Source organism: Hoplias malabaricus, chromosome 1 (genome assembly GCF_029633855.1).
Source record: "Hoplias malabaricus isolate fHopMal1 chromosome 1, fHopMal1.hap1, whole genome shotgun sequence".
NCBI classification, from domain to species: domain Eukaryota; kingdom Metazoa; phylum Chordata; class Actinopteri; order Characiformes; family Erythrinidae; genus Hoplias; species Hoplias malabaricus.
In genome coordinates this window covers 66,952,407-66,978,660 of record NC_089800.1, presented here as the reverse complement: position 1 = coordinate 66,978,660, position 26,254 = coordinate 66,952,407, and the positions used below count along the sequence as shown (strand labels likewise).

The 26,254-nt window shown below is 38.0% G+C and overlaps 2 protein-coding genes across 2 annotated transcripts in view; both read left to right on the top strand.

The window, feature by feature from the left end:
- clic4 (chloride intracellular channel 4) overlaps positions 1–13,365 on the top strand; it is a 34,803-nt gene extending 21,438 nt beyond the window's left edge. Inside the window, exons 2-6 of the mRNA XM_066671383.1 lie at positions 1,601–1,710; positions 4,974–5,099; positions 5,209–5,315; positions 9,484–9,665; positions 10,204–13,365. Coding sequence (XP_066527480.1) covers positions 1,601–1,710; positions 4,974–5,099; positions 5,209–5,315; positions 9,484–9,665; positions 10,204–10,368 — 690 coding nt within the window. The 3' untranslated portion in view covers positions 10,369–13,365. The remainder of the gene's footprint in view (positions 1–1,600; positions 1,711–4,973; positions 5,100–5,208; positions 5,316–9,483; positions 9,666–10,203) is intronic.
- A 993-nt stretch (positions 13,366–14,358) lies between these two features.
- crybg1a (crystallin beta-gamma domain containing 1a) overlaps positions 14,359–26,254 on the top strand; it is a 68,968-nt gene continuing 57,072 nt past the window's right edge. The window contains exon 1 of the mRNA XM_066671336.1: positions 14,359–14,682. Within this exon, the coding sequence (XP_066527433.1) occupies positions 14,423–14,682 (260 nt within the window). The 5' untranslated portion in view covers positions 14,359–14,422. The remainder of the gene's footprint in view (positions 14,683–26,254) is intronic.

The window sequence follows — 26,254 nt, the reverse complement described above, 5'->3', positions numbered from 1 at the left end:
TTATAACAATGCAATACAATCATCATCTTGAAAAATGTAACAGACTTGTTTTGGGTCAGTACACAGAGTCAACTGAGTCTGGTACACCCTAGTACTGAGAGGCTGGAGGATGATGAGAAGGAAAGAGCTATAGATGGGAAAAGACTGTAGGAAGTTTTTGCATGGACAACAAATCTGTGGGTTTGGTAAAAGATGGGGTTTTGTATTATGAGAGTAATATTGCAAACTGAAATATTGGGTAAAAGTGTGTGAAATATGATTACATGACACATTTATGTTCCACATCTATTAGGTTCTTCTCATTTATTCTGCAGTTCACCTGCAGTGAAACATGGACACCCTGATAGAAACACGCTTTTTTTCCTCTAAATACCCACCTCACAGATGTTGTATGATCTCAGATTGATAATGTTGCAGCTATACATGATTAAAAATCACTGTACTTACTTTATAAGATTACTACATAGGAAGATTCAACCCTGCACAATCAAGACAGTGAGCTGCACAAGATGATTAAACCCTGCTCATGTCGAATGTTTTGGACATGATTTCCTAGTTTAGTCCAATAACTTGGTTTGTAAGCATCATCAGATATCAGGTGACCAGTGTTACATAATACATTAATCCTAGGGGGATCCTAGTCAGCGTAAACTGAGTTCCCTTTTTCTATATTTTGTGAAAGTTAAACATATAGTAAAATGTAATGATTCTTGAATCTTGGTTAATGATTTGATATTCTCTTGCGTCTAAAGCTGAGAGACTGAAGAGTGGTTGATTTGTGTTGCTGTTCAGTAATTGTACAATTTAAAACAACTCATGATGCATTGCTAAACTCATATGAGGCTTTTTGCATAATTCTCACATTTTTGAAATTGGTATACGCCTAGGCTAATAACTTTGTCATGACAAAATAATCTAGAAAAAGTATCTGTGGGGAAAATACAAGACTGAACTGAAGTGTTTCTTACAGAATCATAATCAGATTGTCACAATCCTTCAATGTAAAATTTTATTTGCCTGCGCAAAGAGTTAAATGTATAATGATAAATGTCACACTGCAGGTCACTTGTCTAAACCCATGCAGAATTTAAAGTTAAATGGTGAAGAATGAAAGTTATGCTGCAGCTAAAACACATTAAAAGTAGTGGAGAAGAATCTTGCTGACCATCTAAGCTTTGTTAATTTTTGCCAGCAATTACAGAAATATGTAATCTTAACTTGGGAAATTAGGGCTCTGTACTATACAGAATGAGGTGATGAGAGGAAATCTGACAGCCAGAGCCTAGAAACTACAAACACATTAATTAATGATAGGTGTCTGAAAAATGTTAGCAGTTTGCTTTATACAAAGGCTGTTCAATAAATTCTCTGCATTGATATAATCTATTAAACCTGCAGGTAATTTTATGATGGTTCTGACATTTTCTGTGGAAATGTAAAGACAACATCAGCTCGTTTCAATCATTACTTTTGTTGCGTTTGCTACAAAAACTAAACAATTATGACCAAAACATGTTGATGAAAGTTGCCGGGCTGTTAATGACTGGATTCCAAAATATAAATCCTCCACCCTAAACCTATTTATTTATTTGCTTTGCAGGCGGGCAGTGATGGAGAGAGTATAGGGAATTGTCCATTCTCACAGCGTCTCTTCATGATCCTTTGGCTGAAGGGCGTTGTCTTCAACGTCACCACTGTCGACCTGAAAAGGTAGGGTTGTTAACATTTGGTGGTAAAGTTCTGAAGAAAGAACACCTAAATAGCCAGTCTCTTGAGTTAAAATGAATGTAATGAGCACAGGCAGCTCACCATGATTTTGAACAGGATGTCTTTATAGAAGGACTCATGGTTGTTTGTCCATCTCTTCAGCTTCTCTGGTTATGTAAAAGATTGCAGCCTTATTGTTAGTAGATAAAATGTGTGTGCACAAATATATTTAAACATTTATTGGTATGCAATTACACCTCCCCCCAGAGCTATCCTCAAAAGCATCTCTCTCTCTCTCTCTCTCTCTCTCTCTCTAAAATCCTTTTCTTGCTCTGCCCTTTGTCAGAATTTCTCTCTTGTCTTCTTTTTGTATTATTTCTTCCTGTTCTCTCTATGATTTGTCTTTTCTCCCTTTCTCACTGTTTACCTTACCTGTCTTTCTTACTCTTTTTTTACTTACTAGAATAAGCATTTGTGCTTTCTGATTGACTGACACCTAATGTTGAAATGTGCATGCGCGAGTAGGAAGTGTTAATTACTGTTAATGACAATAAAGGCTTTTTATTCTATTCTATTAATTCAGCCGTATTTCACAGAGAACTTAAGGTGGCACTACTGGTTGTTAGTTCAGCCATATTTCACATTCCAGTTCGTGAAGTATATTTGGGACCATTTGGCGGTGACCAGAGGTCCTCTTTTCCCTGGACAAATACTCATTTGAGAACTAAAAAATGCATGTCAAAGGAGTCATAGAGCTGAATTGGGAAACACTCGCGCCGCTTCAGTGCTGTAGGTCCATCATCCAACGTGGTGAGCAGCTCAGTGTTTTACTGGGGCTCAAACAGAAATGTGTTGAACGTTGTTGAGGTAATATTTATTATAGTCCCTTCTTTAGGTTTGGAGAATGTTCCTGTGACCCAGCCTTTTGTTGTTTACTATATATTTAACAAACAGTAAATCATCTTTTCTGTCCCTATAATGACACGAATACACGGACACCTCTCACCGTTACTGACTTTCTGACGAGTAAATTGCATCTGCACAGCCTTTTGTTTAACTTTACACGAAAACAGACAAAATCTCTGGATTATTAAAGCCAGAACACCAGAGCGAGGTGGTACTCAAATATCTAGTTCCCTGTGATTTATACCTTTATCAAGTATAGATTACTTGTTTGATAAAATGTTAAGGTGCTTGGCTTTAGAAATGTTCAAAAGCATACGTTATCAACTTTCTAGTAAACGAGTTGCTTTAATGTCATCTCAACAGTGTTTCAGTTTTGTATCAACAGAAAATAACCAGCTTTCCATGATCATACACACAGTCAGCAACTGACAAGATAAACTATTTTTATAGTTTGTTATTATTTATTGTTATTGTAAACAAAAACATTGGGTATGTAAACAATTGCAAGGGTATTTTGGGCTTTCTTGTATTTGAAATGCCAGAAAACCCTCTATGACAATGGCTATATGGTTAATGGCGGCCTAGTTTTTCTTTGTTCTTCTTGTTTTCCTCTCCTTTTTTTCCTCTCTGACTTGTCATTTATGATCATTTTTCATGTTCTCTACGCCTTCCTCTGTCTTTCCCCTCCCTCTCTCTTAGATTTCCACAAACCGACGTCCAATCATTATGTTAAGGGCTTAATGGCACTGCTGCATACAAAAGAGACCTTGTTCGATTGTGCATTTATATTGCTTCTCGAATGAGGCAGTGTCTCTGTGTTCTCAGTCTCCTCTCAGATGGCAGGGCACTTCAGTTCAAGACACAGTGGCTCTTATTGAAAACTCACATAGTTTTACTGATGAAGAAACTGCAGCATGTTCATTGTTGTGGAGATACTTTTGTACTTTGTTACCCATCTGAGCCATATGTGCATATAGACACAGACGTTTGTTTTCAGGCTTGTGGGCCCATTACATACAATCCTCTTCTTAATGTGGAAACGTATACTTACATATCCATACACAATACTTATACTAAACTTACCGCAACACTAATGACCAATTATGCAACATATTACTGGTACATTCTCTCTCTCTCTCTCTCTCTCTCTCTCTCTCTCTCTCTCTCTCTCTCTTCACACACACAAACATCTTCCCTTTAGTGCTCATGCCAGAGGCATGAGGTCATATCCTGTGGTTGTGCCCAGAATCAGGCTGGTAGTATCAAAGTGTTCCAGACTGCAAGGTCTTCTGGGGCGTTTAGAGTCTTAATTCACTTCACCTTCAACTAGGCCTTACATGGCTCCTCACATTGTGCCTAGTTTGCTAACCCAGTATAATCATTATTTACAGTAAGGTATTTGCAATTCCCGTTGTGTGGGTTTTTTTTTTTTGGTAGTGGTCCTCTGAGGGGCCTGACAATTGAAGAGTTGGGTTAAATGGGCATAAAGTATGCATACAGTCTATAATTGTAGAACTGCACAGTGCTCATATGGTGTCAATGGAGCTGATAAAACAGAGAATGATCATTGATACAAGGTAGGTGTTCCTAATCTGGTAACCGTTCAGTGTATGATACGCAGTGGTATATGCAAGTGCATTTTATCCAAACTGAAATGAACAAACAGTCAACATATTTGTTTTGAATATGGACTGCAGGTATAGCTTTAAGTGTTTATATGTACAGAATGGAGCTCACTTTTACGCAAGCACAGACACACTCAGGCTCTCTCTACCATACGCTCAACAACACTCAACCACATTCTCTCACGATGGACCGTTATGTAGTGCTTGACTGGTGGGCTGTGCACGAGGCTTTTGAATATGGCCACTCCAGTGAAGAGGCCTGGGGTTTTTGTTGCTAAGCTGTTCTCTTGTAAATCCTGAGCCATATGCATTTGGTCCAGACAGAATGAAACAAATAATGAACCTACTTAATCAAAACCTTTTGGCTGTTATTACTATTTAATAAAAAGGTAGCTCTTTTTGATTCCTCAATGTTTGTACTTTATTGGTAATTTAATAGTACAACCACATCACAAATCAGCATTAAATAGCCATTTCTGAGATTAGGACTGCACAATAATATACAAATGAAATTTGAAAGTTGTTAATCATTGTCATAAAATCAACCTTCTCAGGACTGTCACCAGTCGCTATGTTAACAATGTAGACCTATCTTTAACAATGTCACATTAAGCATTCAACCCTAATTTTAATAACTAGGGAACAAATAAACAGAGCATTCAAGTATTGATTTGTGTAGAAAGTGGAGCCTTCTGTTTGTGGGTCTTGATCATTTTTTTGTTTGTTTTTGGTCAGGAAACCAGCAGATCTTCAGAACTTGGCTCCAGGAACGCACCCTCCTTTCATCACATTTAACGGGGAGGTGAAGACTGATGTCAACAAGATTGAAGAGTTTCTAGAAGATGTTCTCAGCCCACCCAAGTGAGTGTGTGTGTGTGTCTGTGTCTCTACCCTTCACACACACAATACAGATTCTTTCATGGGCACTTAATTAAGTGTTAATGTACTGGCTGGTTCTGTTATTGTTCAGGTTCTCTAAACTCAGTGCCAGGCATCCAGAGTCCAACACGGCAGGGATGGACATATTTGCCAAATTCTCTGCCTACATTAAGAACTCCAAACCTGATGCTAACGAGGGTGAGTATCTCTACCAAACACTCTAGGAATATATTAGGGGTGAACGCAGCTATTTGATCAGTAGACAAAAATGCATGGGTATATTCCAACAATTTATTATGTGCAAATGAGCTTTTTGTCGTTACTCATTCTAAAAAAAAATCTCATTACTGAACTTAAAGAAAATTGCAACTTGTAGGAGGCTCTAGATTGTATAGTGAATTAGAAGCTAAACCCAGCTGATGTAGTTTAGTCAGTATCCCTGTGGCGTCCTGCACAGCTCAGACTGACCCAGAGCCATCAAAGACAGCCAAGGCTCGTTCTCAGCAATAGCAAGGTTTTTTTTTTTTTTTTTACATGTTAAAATATGTGAATGTTAATTACTCCCAGGAGAACAGAACATGCTACAAGTTATGGTAATGTGAAATTTAACATTAATAACGTTTTTTTTTTTTTTTAAGGTATTAATTACGACATGATAATACAGTGAATGATCAATTCAAAATTGACAGAACTGCCTATCTCTTAAAAGTAAAACATAGAGTAATCAACTCAAATTACTAAATTAATTTAATAGTCAATGAGCTGATGTCATCACAGGTTTCTTGTGCTAAACAGGAATTAATTGTGTTTATTATTTACAAAGAGGCATTGTTTATTAAATTTCTGTATTTAAAAATGCTGTAAAAAAATTGTTTTTAAAAATTGTCTTTTATATTTAACATTGTCTTTATAAATTTTCTCAAAAAAAATTTGAGTAATCTGTCACTTATCTTTTCAATTAATCAATCTAAAAATAATCGTTAGGTACAGCCCTAGACTGTAATATATAGTAGTGTATTAAGTAATATATCTGTTAAAGTATGTGTTGTTAGTTCAATAATAAAATAATTTTTATAATTGTAATACAAATTTATTTAATGTACTAAACACTACTCGAGTTCAGTAGGTAGATTAAATCTTGTAACTCTCTCTCTCTCGTTCTCTCCCTTTAGAAATTTTAGTTTTATAATTCGTGAAGTGCACTGTGTAGGGAGTGTGGTGCTATTTGGTTCTCACTGAGCCTCTCCTTTTTTGTTGTTTTGCCATGCAGTTGGTACACATAACTAAGCACATGTGTACAGGCAAGACGCATGAAATCTGAACTGGCCATTCATATTTGTGTCACATTTGTGTCCACACACTCCTGAAAAAAGATCCGACCTTAGTCATATTAAAAAAAAAAATCTGACTTGTGTCACTTCATAATGTAATGTGTACGTCGCCAAAGACAGAGTTTAGAAGTGGCTGGTAGTCCACATCATTCAGCTTAAAATAGCCACATGCAAGTGGAGGTGTAGGAAATGTCCTTTAAGGGGGGGACATATTATGTAAAACTCACTTTTTGCATTCTTTTGTATTTCCACTTGGGTCTCTACTGCTCCTATAAACATCCATCTGTTTTCTGTGAAACAGTTGAAAGATTACGGTGTCAGGAATCATATGCTTCTACGAGCCCCGCAAAAAATTAACGAAGGCCAACCTCATTTCAAGTTAGGGAGAGTTTGTGTATAATCAAAGATGAGGAGATACTATACTTTCAGGAAATGAGAAGCGGGAAAAAAACTGAGACTGAGCTGCCGCAACAGCAGTGATGTAAACCTGTGACTGTTCTTCTTGAGGCTGGATTGTTAATAAATAATAGTCTACGAACATAGCCGTGGGAATATAGTTAGAGGTGGCATGCACTGCGCAGCTGCTCTCCATGACCTTAAAAGCCTTGCAGTGTCACAGTGTCATTAACCAAACTTTGAAGCTGAGAAGTGAATATATACTGATGTTTTTACACTGTCTAGTACTTGTTTAAAGTTCCCCAAACACACCAGTGCAGTCTAAAAGTTGCTTATTATTACATACCACATAAAAAAAATAACGTGGGTATCACCAAGTCCTGAGTTGAGGGTGGAACATATAGGGTTGGATAGTGCCTCTGTTTTCTGTAAAACATGGGATGGGGCGTGACCAGCAACAGCTTATTTGCATAAAAGTGACAGAGCCCTTAAATGATTAATTCTGAAAAGAGTTAGGAATAGAGCTGGTGAGATCTCTTTTTGAGATTGATTTTGTGACCTTCATGAACATGTATTGTGTAGCCCATAGACCTGTTCAAACTTGTTTAAAAGGGGTATAATATGTCCCCTTAAAGGACAAATTGTACAGTTCTGTAAATCAGCAATACAACTGAACAACCACCTATAGATCACATAATAAAGAAATGTCTTAGCCTTCAGTATTTTTGTTTCCTAGGGAAATTTGTATACAGTTTGTTTACAAATGCACTCATTTGAATGGCAAATATTGTTCAAGGCTCATTCCTAGAATATACAAGTGCAAACTCACACTGCTTCTTTTAGTGTTCTGCGTGAAATTGAATCCTGAACCCACAGCTCTGAGACTCGACCCATATGATCCAAGGCAGATGTGTACTGCTGAAACTGAGACCCAAAACCACTCGCACCCACTAGCAGACACTGTATTTTACAGAGCTTACTGTAGTTGTAACTGCTTTGGTGATGGAAGATGACCAAAGAAAACTGAAGCTGAGCATCGAGCTCCAGAAAAACCTCTGTTAAATATTTGAAAGAGAATGAAACATTTGATTATTAACTTTGGTTTACACAAACAAGTTTCATCAAATAAAAATAGAAAAAGAACCCAAGCAAAAAGTGGAAAGTGGGGGAATAAATTGGCCCAAATGCAGAGCAGAACCCAGTATTTTGTCAGCTCCTGTTAGACTTTGGTTAGATGTCAGATCTCTGGCTTCTTGTTTTTGTGAATCCATGCTCCATCATGCAACATGTGTGATTCTTTTACTTCTGGTTATAACAAACTCTCCTAGAACAGTGAGACCATCGGGGGATAATCTGCAATCTGCTTCTGCCTCACCCTCTCCTCATAGTTTACATACCAAATAGCGAAGACACACCTCATGGTTTACATGATGCCCTATAAAAAGCAAAAAGCACCACCAGCACAAAGGACATGTTATGGTTTCAGGAAAATGAAGAAGGCATTAGGAGTACTGTTTAGATAAGCTTCTGTGGAAAGCACTGGTCACGTAAGAGTACTATTATTAGAAATGTGGTTTTGAGGGTTTTTTTCCCCCCCTATGTCTGCTATACTATTTCATGTTAAATATTAGTGCTGCTTATTATCATGTGCTTCAATATTAGCTTGTCCTTGTATGTACATGTCATATAACACATACTTTCATAGCTGTGTCCCTTGAAAAAAAAATCTATGCAGTCAATAATTGTCAAAACATGATTAGGAAGCTGAAATTGTGCTGTTCTTGACCAAATGTATGTAACCTTGAATCCAGATAGAATAAGATTTCTGAAATGTAAACTGCTTTAAGGGGACATTTTCTATGAAACAAATCATATTTTAAGTGCAATAACACATTAATTTAGAGGATTTGGAGAATAGCAGCAAGCAAAGTGTGATGCACAAACAATCTGCAGAAATCTGAGGACATGGGATAAAATTAGTCTTTCTGATTGTGTTGTATCTATGCAGCTAGTGGACACTTCAGCGTTGTCCTGCCTTCTGGCCTGATTCTGTCCAGTTACAGCACTTGACATGGGCTTATGAGACCAAAGACCAGGAAACACTGACAAACAACTGCAGTAATTAAATAAGGAAAAAAGAGAAAAAAGTATATGGGGCTAAAAAACATTGTTTCATCTCTCTCGTTACTCTTGTTCTGATCAAGGCAGTTTAAAGAGGGGGAAGAAAATTGTTTGATCCTTGAGGTATTTTGACCAAAGCATGTCACAGATGTTTGACCCCAGGGAAATGGGATGGGGAATGGGTGTATGTCCCCTTTGATGCAGGCAATTGATGTTGAATGGCGTTTGTTCTCTTGTAAAATTGCGCCCTCATGTGCTATGTCAGAGAACTACAACATATTATAGTTACATTTCCACTGGGATGCTCAGTTTCTCAAATAAAGTATACCCAATAAATGGCCATGTGGTATGTTTCCAGAAGAAAATTAGAATTAAATTGTAATGTTGAAATTAGAAATAGCAGCTTAAAGTAAAGAAATGGAAAGATCAGTTTGTTTACAGAATTGTCTTTGTGGCAGCACCTTGCACTTGACATGGGCGTCATTTAAAGCATCCTTGTGTAATGTGTGTCTCTGTAGCTCTGGAGCGAGGACTACTGAAGACCCTTCAGAAATTGGACGAGTACTTGTGCTCACCTTTGCCCGATGAAATTGACCACAATAGCATGGACGACATTAAGGCGTCTAGCCGCAAGTTTCTGGACGGAGAGGAGATGACTCTGGCTGACTGCAACCTGCTGCCGAAACTGCATATTGTCAAGGTGAAGGAGAAATGAATGTACACGTTAAGATCCTTTATATAAATGCACACATGACTGACGAGATAATGGAAATTCGTAGCATGCTATTAGCAGCAAAAGCTTGAGTAGCTACTTCAGTACACTAGGTGGTAGTATGTTACATTTTGTCTGCACAGTAGGGAATACATGGCTAACACTTACAGCAACATAAACCAGGTAGTTAGGTAGGTAGGTAGTTTAATTACATTTTTAATATTTTTGTGAATTTTACCATTTTATATGGCTGTACAAAAATGAATATTGTATAAAGAGTCTGATTTTCAACATTCCTTTATCCTTAACTGCTTGTTGTTTGTTTGTTTTATTGTAAATATATTCAGCTTGCACATTCATTGATTATTTATTTATTTAAGATTATTTCACCATACAATGACCATCAGAATTCTTTTTCAGGTAGCTGCAGTAACTACACACACACACATACACACGCACGCACGCACACGTCTTCTGGGTGCTGACAGGGCTACAGCTTTGTAAATTCTCCCCCTCTTCTTTGTAGGTGGTGGCTAAGAAGTACAGAGGCTTTGAAATCCCAAAAGAAATGACGGGTATCTGGAAGTACCTGAGCAACGCGTATGCACGCGAAGAATTCACCAACACTTGCCCCAGCGACAAGGAGATCGAGATTGCTTATGCTGACGTAGCCAAAAGGCTGGTCAAATAATGCATTGCAAAAAAATATATATAAATATATATATATATATCTTTCTCCAGCAGCCACCAACTCCCTGACTGGGACTGAGATTTTTTTTTTCCTTTTCATGAGAGAGAAGAAACTATTGACTCTTTTCCCCTTCTTTTTCTTTATAGTTAAACGCCATTGCATGATTTTCCCATTCCCTCTTATAGACACTTCTTTAAAATATTGCTTTTATTGTCGAAGTAACCCAACAGTGGTTGTTGACAATTTGGTATATCCAGATTTTTGTATCTCATGCATTTCATTTTCACCACCCATTATTTTCTCATGAGACGTTTAAGCATTAATGCGGGAAATGCCACGTACTGGAGATGCAGGGGTTAATGAGTGTGTCTGGAATTTACCGGTTCACACTGGTATAGTTTTAAACACATTTCAGACCTCATCTCCCTGTTCCTCTCCTCTAAACCGTGTAGCAGCAGAGGAGTGGATACACAAGCTGTGTCTTCTTCTAAGGGTTTATGATAATGAAATCTCTTTTCTAGACTTGCAAAGTGAGCATTTCAAATCTGTTTTTCTTTTGTTGTTGTTGTTGTTTTTTTGTTTACCTTTTCTGATCGAGCATATTTGAACAGTGTTTGAAGCTCCAGTGTTTATTTCTTGAGAGCGGTGAATTGAGCTTCATGTTATCAGACTCCTGACATTACACGAAGGAATAATTTCATTTAATTTGCTATAATCATATTAATAACCTTGTATTTAAGCTCCCACCATTTATTATAATATCAAATAAGCTGTTGAAGGTCTAATTTAAGTCAATCAAAAAAGAAAAAGAACACACTTGTAGAAGATGGCACATTTTCCCTTGGTGAGTCAGTGCTAAGAGTGGCTCTTTACTACAAACATGTCACTGACCCCACAGGGGCCAAATCATGAAGGGAATACATTATGTAGGATCTTGTAGGTTCAACAGTGGACATTTTACCCATTTTAGACCTACATCATATGAAGTGACGATAAAAATAGTCAAACGTGCACTGGTAGTTTTGCCTAATATTCTTCTAATATACAGAATTGTTCAATTGAAAAAATGTGGAGACCCAGAGTGCTACTATTGGGCTCGGGTTTTTTGATTTTGTGTTAAATGCTAGGAACTATTTCTCCATAAATATAGACATTTTAATTTGAACATAAGATGAAGTGAAAATTGCCCCCCCCCCCTTTTTTTTTTGCATGCTTTTAAGGCTGTTTTAAGAAGAAAATACCCAGTTAGTTTATTTTGTTTTTCTTTCTTTCTTGTAGATTTATAGAGACTGACTTTTACGTTTTGTACAGCCATGGATTTGAATGTATTTCTAGGTGTGTGAGTTTTAATACTAGAGACAACACCTCTGGCCTTAGTCATTTTCTCATGGGTTTAAACAGTGTCTCATTTAGCCTTGACAATACTAGTGAACACAATGGCAAATTATAAAATTGGAAGGAAAATCAATCCTTTTGGCCATTTTGGATTGAAAATGTTGGTTTTTCACTGTGTTTTCATTGTTGTAGTAACCTTGTACAAAGAAAGACACTGGATACTTGTCCCTATTTTCCAGACGGCTGTAAGAAGCATTCACTTGGCGATAAAGTCAATTAGAAAACAATGAGCAGTTTCACACGTTACAATCTGCAGATGTTCATTCCTACAACACACAACTGTAAAAGGTTTATGAAACATATGGATACCATACCTGTTAGTGCTGCACTAAATATAAATATACAGATAAATGCTCACAGTGTTGATTATAGATTTTACAAAGCAGGTTTATTCGTGCAGTCAGATAAGTTTAAAAATAGCTATTGGCTGGTCTTTACTGCACTTTTGTGAGAATCTCCACAGGAGTTCAGCAGCACTACACTAACCCATCCAAGCCAAAGAAGAAAACGCTAACTTGTACAAGGCCATGGATGAATGAATGACTGAATGAAAGCGTTAGAGCAGTAGGTCTGAACGTCAAATGGCATCCTACTTCCTATGTAGTGCACTTTGTGGGTTCTGAATTGTTGACTTCTACACCCAAAAAGTAGCCTCGGTCTATTGCTCACACTTGTAGCCTTGTAGTGTGAGAGGCACTAGGAGGTCTCATTTCTTTAGTAGTCCACAATAAGGGAGCTCAGGAGCGCACCTTTCAAAAAAAGCATGTGTCTCGTCACACTTCAGTGAAAGATGTTACACACAGTCCTTTGTAATCTCTTCATCTTTCACACTTAAACCAATTTTAAACTTTAAACTAAGCTCAGAGATTGAAAAAAGGATGTAGAATCTTTTTATATTTGTCAAAATGGCTTCAACAGCTTTTGAGGATATAGAACTGGGACAGGGCCTTTTGTTCAGTAGAGAGTTGTGCACATATCCTCACTGATGTTTTGTAAAATGTATTGTAGAGTGTATGGAGTAGGGAGTAAGCCCTATGTAGGGAGTGGCTAGCCATTTGAGATTCTGACTAGATCTCAGTCCTGTACCTCATACACTGCTATGTTCTCCATGCCCTCACACACCTGATTTGCCTCATTAAGGGCTTTGCTAAAAGCAAAAAAAATTAAAAATTAAAAAAAAAATGTAAATGTCCAGTTTTGGAAGTGCCACGGTCTAAGATTGGCAGCTTTTGCCTGGATCTGAATCTCTGCCATTGGCTTTCACTTCTCTTGCAGTTAATTCTGTAAAGGGAGAGAACAGAGTGATTCAGAGAAATGATTTGTTTTCTTATCTGTCTAATTGCTGTTTTGATTCCTGGTTTTCTACACTAAATTATGTGCCTTCTGAGGATCAGTGATGCACCATGGCTTCATTCTAATTTTGAAGAGGCCTCTTCTTCACTGACAGATATTTGAAATACTAAATGTCCATGTTTTGTGCCTTTTTTTTTTTTAATTCCTCTTTGTGTTCGCCTGCATCTGCACAATGCACAAGCTTCACACTGATGATGGAAAACACTGCATGTTTGCCATATGCCAACTCGCTCTCATCAATAAACTGCTGGCAGCTATGAGTCATGTGGACTTATTTATTTTGAGATTAGCGTTTCCATAAACTTGTTCTAACATTTAAAGAGGGGACAACTGCTCTGTAACTGGTGATAAGAGATTATTGCAATATTAGCTCACGATGAATCATGCTTTTGTTTTTGCAACTGTTTACAAGAAGGATTTAAGGGAGCAGGTAGTATTCCTCTCATCACAGATTCAGCTTCCTGGGTTGAGTGTTCAGTTCCCACTCCTGTCACGTGGCTTGGCTGTACACAGTTGTCCACAGATGTGTGACCGGGTGAGAGTCCTGTGATGGACCGGTGCCCTGTCCGGGGTGTGTTCCTATTTTGTGGCCGTTGATGAAGCAGTTATAAGCACCCCAACTTGATTCATTTTCTATATATATTTTCCCCACTGCTGTTCGATATTTGTCCACGAGGTGTCACTAGAGTAGTAGTATTTCAAGAACAGAACGCAATATATTACAATGAACTTCGTACTGGTCGAAAGTTAACCCTAATAAATACATAAAGTAGTTTTTCAGATTGATTTAATCATTTTTATTTTCCGAGATACTTAGGACGAATTAACAGCTGCACTGCATTTCTTAGATCGAAGATTTTGCTAAATCTATTCTGAAATCAAGGGCGATTAATATATATTTTACACCCTCAAACCCCTCCTCAACACTGAGCATGGGGGAGTACACACCTGCTGCAGTGGCTCTGGTTTTGTTTTCTTGTCTGATTTTTTGTGAAGATTGTACAGAGTGTGAAAATGTCATCTTAAAGTGAGGGGCACCAATGGAAACGAGGTTACTAAATTTAACACCAGTATAGTCCGCGGTGACAACACTAGCATCTTTAGGGTAAACATTCACTAAAACTGCCCTCGAGCGGTCCGTGCAGCGGTGGAGGACCCACCTCTTCATAACCATCCCGCTCTCAGCAGCAGCTGCAGTTTCACCTGTGGTTTACAGACACACGCCTCTCTCTCTCTCTCTCTCTGTTTGTACACACACGTCTCGTTGATTTTCTCCGTTAAAACTTAGTCTAAAACTCCAAGAATAATGAGCGTGTCCAAAGCGGCCAAACTAAAGAAGCTATTTTCGAAGTCCAAATCCCTGGAGAAGGAGAGCAGGGAGCGGGAGCAGCCGGAGAGCGGGCCGGGCTCGGAACCTCAGAGTCCGGGCTCAGAGGCCACCAGCCCCGCGGACAAGAAGAAAAGGCGCTTCGGCTCATGGAGGACCAAGAAAAAACCCTCCAGGGAACTCAGAGACCCCCTGTTCCCCAACAGTCTCGAAGACTTCGACACGGTGTCTGGTCAAATGTAAGTGGAAGAGAATATCCTAAACACACAAGTTCTGTTTCTCCGTGTAGGAGTGTGTGTGTGTAGTTGAGGTAACGTTACATTTTGAGATAAAATTCTGTCGTGACGTTAACGTTGTATTTAATGTATTTACAAATGTTTTCAGCGGGTGGTTCCTCATTTTGTTGTGGACAAGTTTGAAAAAGAAAAGAGCCGTGCAAAAATGAGAAACCCGTCTGTTCAAACAGCACTTCTGAGTCAACATTTTCTGAGTAAAAGACAAGAAACTGTTTTTATTGAATTGAATTGCATTTTTCTATTGAACTGCTGCATTCAACATATTGAAAAGGTATACCTTTTAGGCCACATTTAGAGCATGTATATACTTTTTAATCTCAGTGTCCAGACGTATGTTTTCTGTAGGACAACAGCACAGTTCCTTTGACCCATGAGTTATTGCTGTGTGTGTGTGTGTGCATGTGGTCCCTCAGTCATAAACATTTCACTCCGGTTAAATGTCTTTAATTGGCCACATAACCTCAGTCTGACAGAATACTTAACTTTAAGATCATTTTCCTGAAGTTCGTAAGTTCCTCTGCCAGTTTTCTATCTCCTCTTGCTGTAACGTGACTGAACTCATGCAAGACTTGGAAGTCCCTGATGAGCCAAGTTACTACCCTTGACTAAAAGGTTGGAATCAACACGTTTAAAAAGTTAAATGATTTTCCCTCTGCTTATTTTTACGCTGTAGCAAATAAGCAAAATCACAGATTTTACATGAAACGATTTTTCTATAATAGCTGAATGATCCGGCTTGAACCTATGGCATCTTTTCCAATATCAGTTAAAGAAAATGATGGCATAACCTTGTAATTTGCATTTCTACAGTTAATACCTTCGTAAGCCTAAAAATAAAAATGAATCTGTAGTTAAAGTGAGAGCCGACAGACCTTAATGACCTGTTGGACTTGGCTGACTGGAAGAAAACATTGCCCCAACAAGAGTTTTATACTGAAACAATGGAAAGTATTGTAAAACGTCTTCAAGAACCAAATCTAAAATGAAATGTGCCAAAAGATGTTGGTTCTTCTCAGTCAGATGTGTTTAATATTTGGGAGAATCATAAACAAAATGGGAAAACGAAAGGAAAACAGACAGGACCAAGGAAGCTGTCACGAAGTCAGAACTGAAACTTCAAAGCAACATGCCTTTGTGTACATAGGTAATTCACACACAAAAAAGAAAGAAAAACAAACCGGAGGAAATAGGACCCAATGTTTGTGACAGAACTGTATGAAATGAGCTTGAAATGTGATTTACAAAATTAGAACAAATGAAAAAACAAATGAAAACCATTACAAGCACCTGAACAAAAGAAGAAACTAGATAACTGTGGGCTAAAAATACGTGATGAAATATATAGTAAACAAGGAGATGATGCTGGAAGTTTTGTCTGGTGCTGTTATGACACATATAGAGACTGCTTGGAGTAAAATTAGATTTCCTTACACTTTGATGATATTTGTCAAGTAAAAGACCAGGGGGAGATGGCAGTCATTACCTCAGCAGACTACTCACAGTGGTATATTAGAACTTTAGACACTTTTCTAGTCCCATGGATAGAAGATAAGTTTGATGATGATGAAGCATCTTTGAGGATGATAATGAGTTTGCCACAGCACAAAGACTGGGAAGGTTTTTCTTCGGGAAAGGCATATCAGCTCAATACAGTCCCGACAAACAGCAAACAGCCTCGGCCTGACAGAATATTTTAGTGTTGTTCACTGTTGAATACATGCATTACATGCAAAATTACATGTGTGTGTTATCAGTTAGTGGATTTTAGTGGCTGAATTCACAGTTTTAAGAGGTGTCTAAAATATTTGGGCATTCTTTTGTCCATTTTATTGATTACAGTGTGTCATACACTGGCGATTACTGAGCACCTCAACCCAGTTTAGAGAAAGTCTGTGATTATTTTGTCATGTATGCTAATCAGTGGCTTCTATTACTTGTTAGTTACATTGTCCTTTCATCTCCAGTGCAAACTATAGTAGCAAAAAAGAAGAAACCAGAAATGTCTTGGTTGATTCATATGCAAGTAAGAATCTTGTTTGCCCCTTTTTTGCATATGAGCTAAAAGGGATTTTTTTGCAGCACACCATTTCCTTTAAAATGGAATGTATATGTTGCATTACATCATTCACCTGTTGAGGTGTTGAGTGTAACCCTGTGGCAATGTGTTTAAGCGAACCTCTTTGGCTCTTTTCTTGAGGAGAATTGCAACATGTTGGAACCTGCAGCTATCTCTCTAGTTCCCAAGGCCAACATCATAGCCCAAATTGTTCTCCAGTACTTTGTAAGTGTGGAGAACAGTTTCACCACTTGGGGCCAAATTAATATGGGGCCATAATTGGTTAAAAACTGCAACTAAGTTGAATATAAAATAAAGAAAGACATCATACGCTATCACAAACTCACCTTCAGTATAGAGCTTCAATCGAATGGCAGTCGCTTCACATACCACAAAACTCACCTATGTCACCCTGCCCAGCTCATTTTCAGGTCACTGGAAAGTAGCTTGTTACTAAGAATTTAAATGTTCTTTTAGCATTATTTGTAGACTGGTATAATCTGGGTGTTTGTTGGTGTGATGTGTTTCCATAGAGCTTTTCCTGAGAATAGAGAGACCTTTCCACAAATAAAACATAGCCTTTCCTTTCATTTCAACAAAAAAGGAATATTGTCCATTTTTCTTGAAAAAGCTCAACATCAGCTATTGACATTTTGGCTACTAAGCTTTACAGATGACAGAGACACATCTTTGGAATGAAATGGCAATCACGTTTCTCACAGCTGGTTTGATCATCTGAAAAGCACTAATTTTGTTTGTGTAACTACTAAAAGCTACTGCATAAGGCTGAAAAAGTTAAATAGTTAAGTAAGTGGTGAGCTGTATGTGACCAGAGTGCCAAAGGATCACAACATTTGCTTTAAGCTTGGGCCAGGGGAGAATGGAAATTAGAAGTGCTTACATGTGATAGTAGTTAGAAACATGCTACAAGCATCTACATCCTCTTGATTTCTATCTTAACTAATGTATGAACTTGTGCAAACACATTTCGGCTCCTATTCTGTTCATTTTATAGACTACATGTTATGAAACATAATTCACGCTGCCAAATTCCCACTGATATTTTCCAGAGAGAACTGGATCTGGAGTTTAGTAACAATACCAGCCATTGTATGTGCAAAAAAACAAACATCTTTACTCCAGTGGCTCTTATTTTCTGTGGAATATGTTTATATTTTTTAAAGCAGTAACTGATTTTTAGCTTAAAAGCATATTTAACCTGAAAATATAAGGTGGGATTGGGGATAATGCTACGTAATATTGATAAACAGAGTTGTTTAGGCGTTTAATGGATGACCAGAGGGGGCTTTAAGAATTACCGCACACGGCAGAAATTCTGTTTGCTTGATTTCATTGTATGGATTCCAAATTGCTTAAGACATTTTACATGTGATTCACTTAACACATAAATATAAATTTACAATCAATGTTATTGAGTAGAAAGATGTAAGCACATATTTTCAGCCATTAAGCAAGGTCTGAAGTGCAAGGCCTTTACACCAGCTAGAAAAACATCCCTGGATGACTGTTAGCTGAATAGAAATAGGAGTTAGAATCCTCCTCCAAGCATGTTGAGCTGTGAATTTGCATTAGCATCAAATTGAAAGGCTGCAGTGATGTCTTGAAGGAAGTGAAGGGAGCTAAAGAACTTTACCGCTGTGGTGCACCTCGAGTGGAATGAGGAGGGCCACACGTCTGTTTGTGGCACTCCTTTTGACAAAAGCATTAGCAGCAAATATTTTTTGCCAGTGGTTGACCTTGAAATTTGTCACTAAACCAGTTACTGCACCACCCATTACATTGTAAATTCATTACCATTTTCACATTCAAAGTAGACAAAAGACCAAACAAACGCTTCGGCAGTCCTTTCAAATTTTTCTTCCTTAATTTTTTCTTCCCAGTGTAGAAATAGCCACTCTGTCTGAGCACAAATAGAAATGTTTCAGCCTATTGATTGATAATATTGGCAAATATTGATGATCCCAAGCTTAATCTGTTTTGGTTAATTATTGTTCCACTCCAAGCATGTTGAGCTCTGCTGATGCAGTTTGAAAAGGAATGGTAGCTCTATTCACATGTTTTAGGGAATCACAGATTTAAAAATAATATTGGGAGGATATTGGGCAAAACTTTTAGTTTGGAAAATCTTATTTGTTATCAGATATTTTCCTTTAGAGTCAATATTGGCTTTGGTCAGGAATGTTCATATCAGTTATATTGCTCTAATACACGTTTATCATATGTTTAAACAGCGTAGAATACCCGTGCTTAGGAAACATGAACTCAATTAGAATGATTGATCTTGAGATACAGTCATAATGTGGTATTAAATAAAGTAGTATCGAATTAAATACTAACATTACATTTCTATTGGAAACATTCATTGAGAACGAGGACTTTTAGAAGCAGTGTCTACAGAGTCAAACATTGCCATTTCTGATACCATTGTTTACTTAAACCTTTTAGAGTAGTCTGTGCTTTCTTGACACATACTCAACCTTGTTCAAAGCTTGCTCTGGAGAAACCAGTCCTATAAGTCGTTGAGCACAATTTGAATTCTGAAAATATTCTCCTTCATGTCATACATTCCTATAACTTACATGTAACAGTAAGGCCGTTGTGAATTCTGCTGAGCCTATACATTATACAAAACCTATACACACACACACAGCCCGGAGCTCTGTTGAAGACCGACGCTCTTCATGTTCGGGAAACAAATCCCTCAGCAAACCAAAAGTCTGGGTCATTTCTTTAACAAATTCTATTTAATCATGACCTGCCTTTCAATTAAGAACTGTAGCTCATCAGATTTTTAGCCATTCTTATAGCTTTGTTTTAATGGCCAATTTCTGACCTCAGTTCTTTTCTTTTCTGGATATTTTTGGGTGTTTAAACACTGTACCTAGCAGTGACAATAGTGTGTGTAACAACCGTAGACATAGCCATCTCAGTGTCACTGTAGACTAGGAATTTATTAATAAAACTGAAAAGCAGAGGGAAGTTGTTTTTCCCTCTGTGGGCAGAGGGAAAGTGTGGGCAGGGTGTGGCAGTACAAAGTTTTCAGTGCATTACATTTCCATAAATCCGTTTTGTTTTAAATAAAGCCATCTAGTGCTGCTAACATAACATCACTGGAGCTCAAGAAGCCTGGAGGAGAATGTTATCTGCCTAGATAACAGATGCCTGCTTAGTTATGCACTGAATAACTGAGGAGAAACAGAGTTCTTCAGTTTTCAAGCTAGAATAAATCGTTGGCATATTTTTCAAAATATGTTGTTTCTGCAATTTCAACCATGCTATCAGATTCATTCATTCATTCATTGCCTGTAAACGCTTATCCAGTTCAGGGTCCCCCTACCCTGAATCACTGGGCGCAAGTTGGGAACACACCCTAAAGGGGGCACCAGTCCTTCACAGGGTGAGACACACTCACACATTCACTCACACCCTCACACCTTTGGACACTTTTGAGTCGCCAATCCACCAACCAACATGTGTTTTTGGACTGTGGGAGGAAACCCACGTGGACACGGAGAGAACACACCAAACTCCTCACAGAGAGTCGTACGGAGCGGGAGGTAAACCCACAACCTCCAGGATCCTGGGGCTGTGTGACTGTGATGGTTCACAATCAGAGTTACAGTAATCATGAAGTTTTGGTAATACCTATAATAAATCTTTTCATGTGTAGAGATTTCAACTGCAACTCTGCCAGAGCTCCATTGTAGCAATGTATTATCTTACATATCCTATCTGGCATATGGTGGTTAAATTACATGAACCTAAGAATTAAGGAAATATGATATATGCAATGTTATTGTTCCATGTATCTCCCCACCCGAGCTCTGAAATACTTCATACATTCATTTGTGACCTCATTCCACTTCAATAGTTAGATGTGTAAGGTGTGTTACCGTGAGTTTAACGCTAAAGTGTGTAGTGCAGGGTACTCATGGACTGAGCTGAACCGGGGCTGGGGGAATAGGCCTGTATAATATATTATTTGTTAATCTTTATTGCAATATTTTGCTTGGTATATGGTAGTAATATGTTAGCGATATGCAAATGATCTTTTTAATCTATGAAAATTCTGACCAATCACAGACATTCTTAAAGATTTTTTGTGGCTGTTATCCAGGCACTCTATATAAAGGCATGCATTATATAATATATATGTGTTTCTGGTACAGTAGCAGGTACAATTTGAGTTTTTAATCTGTCAGAATATATATCAAGATATGATACAATGTCAGTATCATTAACCTCCAACATAATTTGTTGTGACTGGACTGTTTTGTTCACAGTATTACACCAAAGGAACATTTACACACTACTGTAAAAATTAACCAGACATAATTCACAATTCCAGCACAATTTGAATCTCCCAATAAATTGCATGCCATCTTTTCTTTGAGTACAGATATCAATTAATTCCATTCCTGTTTGACCCACTTAACTTTGTTGCCCTTTAGACACATGTTCATTCTTCATTTACCATCAAATTACAACTATGACAATAGGTAAATCCTGGAGCTTGTGTTGGAAGCAACTCTTCATAAAACCTACTGGATTTGTGATGGTGTGATGAGAGAGCTATGAGGTTAAAGAGGACATTATACCATTTCTTCACAACTTTACACAGTTCCCTGGGGTCTTAATGAAACATCTGCCACATGATTTCAAAACACTACAAGGATCAATCACCACAGCAGCGTTCTCCATTTACTGTTGCAATTCAGATGTCTCTACACTTTATGTTGAATACAGCACAAACCAGAAAGGCTGTTTCTTTTTGATTTTGACAGACCACAAAAAACTTTGGATGTGGTCTTATTTTGCAGTCTGTGGGTTGATGTTGTTCATATTTCTCATAGGACCTCTTTAAAAGGCAAAAAAATTAAATCCAAGACTTATTTGGTTCTCCTATTTTCCTGTTTTTCTCATTTTGCTGAAACAGTAAGAACTAATGCTACATCTGTAGTGAAGTTTGCACAATGTCTGTTTTTGTACTTTCATTACTGTTTAGCTACTTTATCCTCTGAACTCCTGTGCAAAACTAAAGAAGCAAGCCTCAAACCTTTCTTGGCTTGAACAACATTTGGCAACATTTGTGGATTTATCGTAGGAGCTCTGAATGTACACTTAAACACAGGAAAATCAAGGCTTGAACAGCCAATCTACAGATTGTGAAAGAGTTTGTGCAGTGTGTCTGCAGCTGGAGGCAGTCATTGTGAAACAGTGGATTAGCGCGGTATCCTCAACTGAAAAAAGACTTTCTGGGATTGGCAGTCAGGTTCATAATAAACAGAAATCTTGTGACACCGTTAAGAAATGCCCATTTGGAAGTATATTCACATTTTCACATCTCGTGCTCTCAGTCTTGGGTGAAAATCTTGATGTTCCATCGTTAATAAACCTGTTTGTTCCTCCCTGTTGAAAGTTTTACGCTTGAATGAAATGAATTGAGTAATAGATATTTGAGTGGGCATGACTAAAGCAGGACGGTTGAAGTTGCCTGGGGTCAGGGTGTGTGTGTGTTTGGTGGGAGGGGCTGGGGGGGGGCGGGTTATGAGGAACTGAAGTGCAGTTGTCTTCATGATAAGGACCTTTCCAGGATTGCTGGAGTCTACAGACTTGCATGCTAATTGCTAGGTGAAGGTGAACTGCATAGTTTTTATAATATGGATAATGATTCTCATTGTGGAGTATTATACTCATTAGTGGAATATAATGTTTGGAACATTTCTGTGAGAATTTGAAAGCAGTCAGCCACATGGAACATTAGTGAGGTTAGCTACTGATATTAAATGATTAGTTCTGGAGCATAAACCCCACTCCAAATTATTGGATATTGCCACATCTCTCCAGAGAACTCCGTTCCAAAGCCGCACAGCCCAGTGTTGCATGGCTTTATACCCCTCTAGCCAACATTTGGCTCTGGCATTGGTTAACACAATAAAATATATACTGAATATCTAAGTCCACAATTAAATTAGATGAATTTACTGATTATGAAATGTGTCTACAGTCCTTTGAACATATAGGCTGTGTCTGAAATTGTTCTCTATTTACATCTTAGGGCATGCACTATAGAATGTGTCATCATTTTACTCTGAGTGTCCAAATTCAAGCGTGATTTTAAGGGCACTCCCACAATGCAGTCATAATTTATTATTTATAGCTACATGAACTTAATATGGACCAGGATGCATTGCAAGTTTCTTTGTTACTAAGCAACGGACAGTGGAGAAGTGTCTGAATTTACTTGTGTTTCTAGTGCTACTTAACAAACTAAACAGTGCCTCGCTGTATAACACAAAACTAATGAGGGAGAAGGGAGCCATTTTGGTCACAGCCATAGTGCACATGACTGACATTTAAGAAAATCAGCTAGTTTAGCAGTAACGTTTGACCTATGCCACATATACACACTTAAAAACACATAGAGGACAGCTGTTTTTTTAATAGTCAGGTACTTTGATAAGTTGCTTCTGTGTACTTTGGATATAAAATGCACATTGTGCATCTGCTTATTTACTGGCATTACTTAATGATCTGAACGTTCCACATCTGGCACAGCTAAAGCACATGAGGAAAGTTCACCACTGCCTGCCTTTCACTGCTTTTTGTTTTGCTCTGTGCTTGCCAAGGTAACGGGGGAAAATAGGCAGCTATTGCGTAGATGCCAGGTCTGTATGTTTCTGATATAGTTCTAGTGTTGCCTAAGGGGGGATTGTGGGTAACATCAACCTGAGCTAACATGTTGCAATTCAGAGCACTTTCTTCTTGAAGGCCTCTGAACTTCCTATCCTGGGTTCACTGGATAACTTTGGTGAAAGAAACATTTATATTAGCGCTGTCCACGTTTAACTCATTATGTGATTAATCTGGAAAACTGTTCATTTTTTTGAATACAAATTAATTCTTTTACCAAATTTGGCAAAGGCTTTCTCTCATAATTTACTCATTTTAGAGCCTAGTGATGTATTAGCAGTTTCATTATGCAATCTAAACACAGTGTCACTACTTCTGAAGTCAGAAGATAGATATATTATTTTAATGCCGAAACATAGAATAAATCTCATACCTAACTTTCACTCATGTCATCTGTCTCTCTCTCTCTCTCTCTCTCTCTCTCTCTCTTTCTCACGATTCTAGATTACACAGTAATAAAGTAACCCTTACACAAAGACCACCAAAATTAGATACATTTATAAAATTGTTCCAGTAATGATGCTAGATCTCTACAGATGTTTTTCTCTACAGTTTTTAAAACCAAGTTTTTGAGAAAGCTGTATTACAATGTGAATAATCTTCCAATGTTCATTGTTTGTAGTCTTCTTTTCATCTCATTCAGTGATGTTGAGATCTGGGCTCTCAGTGGCCCGTCCATTGTTCTGACAACACCAGGAGCTTCTTTGTAATTTGCAAATGTTCTGTGGAGTCTATTTCCTTTTCTTCGTAACAGCAACATAACAGCTCTAGACCCATAATGTTAAGTTGGTGTTCTCACAGTGGAATAATGGACACAAGCTGCTGTTGATCAGATTTAAATATTTAAGTGCTGTTTACAAAATGGGCAGCACGGTGGCACAGCAGGTAGTGTCACAGTCACACAGCTCCAGGAACCTGGAGGTTGTGGGTTCGATTCCCGCTCCAGGTGACTGTCTGTGAGGAGTTGGTGTGTTCTCCCCGTGTCCGCGTGGGTTTCCTCCCACAGTCCAAAAACACACGTTGGTAGGTGGATTGGCGACTCAAAAAAAAGTGTCCGTAGGTGTGAGTGTGTGTATGTGTCTGTGTTGCCCTGTGAAGGACTGGCGCCCCCTCCAGGGTGTATTCCCGCCTTGCGCCCAATGATTCCAGGTAGGCTCTGGACACACCGCGACCCTGAATTGGATAAGCGGTTACAGATAATGAATGAATGTTTACAAGATGGAGGCCGTTTTTGTGCAGTTGTTACAAATCCCATACCCTGAAGCCCTATATTTATTATATACTATTTTTTTCAACTTCAACTTTGAAAACCTTTGAATTTTTACTTCCTTGGGCACATTGATTAGATTGCCTCTGCCATGGTAAGATGTATTCTTTGCATTTTTGCTAATGTAATACTATTAATGGATTTATTTACCTGAAAAGTGGCACAAATCAAGCAGTAGATGAGCACCAACTATGTGCAGAATCACAGAATTGTAGTTATTATAAAGCCTTGAAGTTTAGCCTTGAAATTTCTGAAAAGGCTCATTGTCTTTCATCTTGCTTTCTGTTCCCTGCATGTTCCTATATGTGGTGAGTGTCTCATGCTGATGGAATGCATTTACTGTTACTTTGAGAAATGGCTTTCCTCACAAAATGCAGAAATGTATCTGAACAAAGACTTAACAAGCAGAAATAGCTGAGAAGTGGTGATGTTTTTAGGATTTCTTGGAAAGAAATGGGCATATATTAGGATTAATCGAGGATTAAATTACAGGATCTTGTTTAGAGCTGGACTAGTTTTTTAGTATCTACAGCCAAGTATCTGGAAAATGACCCATTGTTGCTTTTCTCCGCCTCAGACTGGACTCTTCTCCATTGGGCCACTGTGGTAGTGTGTGATTATGTAACTGCATGAAACCACTGCAGCTGTAAAGGCACCAAAGAGCTTTGAAAAGCAGAGCTGAAAATAATAAAAACCTCATGTTCTCACACTGCTGAAAGGTAGGGCTGGACAATAGGTCTTACATGATTCTGAAATGTTGATGATCTCTTATATGGCAGCTGCTGTTAATGCTTCTGTTGAAGATTTATTAATTTTAGATTTAAAGGCGGCATTCACAATTTTAATCAAAAACACTTTTTATCAAATTTTGTATAAGCTTCCTCACGATTTGGTCTCCAGTCTGTTTGCGTGCTCCAAACTGGTCTAATGTCTAAGGTTACAAAGCCCTAGTGTCTGTAACTGAATAAAAAGAATAAGCAATATGACTCGGGCCAGTACGCTATGTTTCTGTCTCTTTCTCTGTGCTCATGGGTGAGAAAAGTCATCTGAAGTTTTTAGACAACAGAGAGAAGTCTGAAAGGCATGAACCGAGATGAGGATATCGCTATATTCCTGCTCCAAAATGTGGAAAATAAACGAGAGAGAACAGCATTTCTCTACAATTATAGACGTCCCTTTTAAATATTGTTGCACTTATTGGCAGTACTTTAAAAAAACTACCCTCATGAAGGTTAATAAATAGTTTAAATTGTGTTTTTGAATTGTTATTAATTAAGTTGTAAACACTTTACTAGTCATTAATAATCATTTTGGACTCAAAGATAGAAAGGGCAACAGTGACCTGATGTTTGCTTGGTAATGAAAGAGTCAGATAACGTACTGAAAATGTTGAGGTAAAGATTTTAGAATAGGAATTTAGCCATTTCATATGTTATGGAAACCACATTATCATTCATTTTCAGGAAGCCATTTTGCTG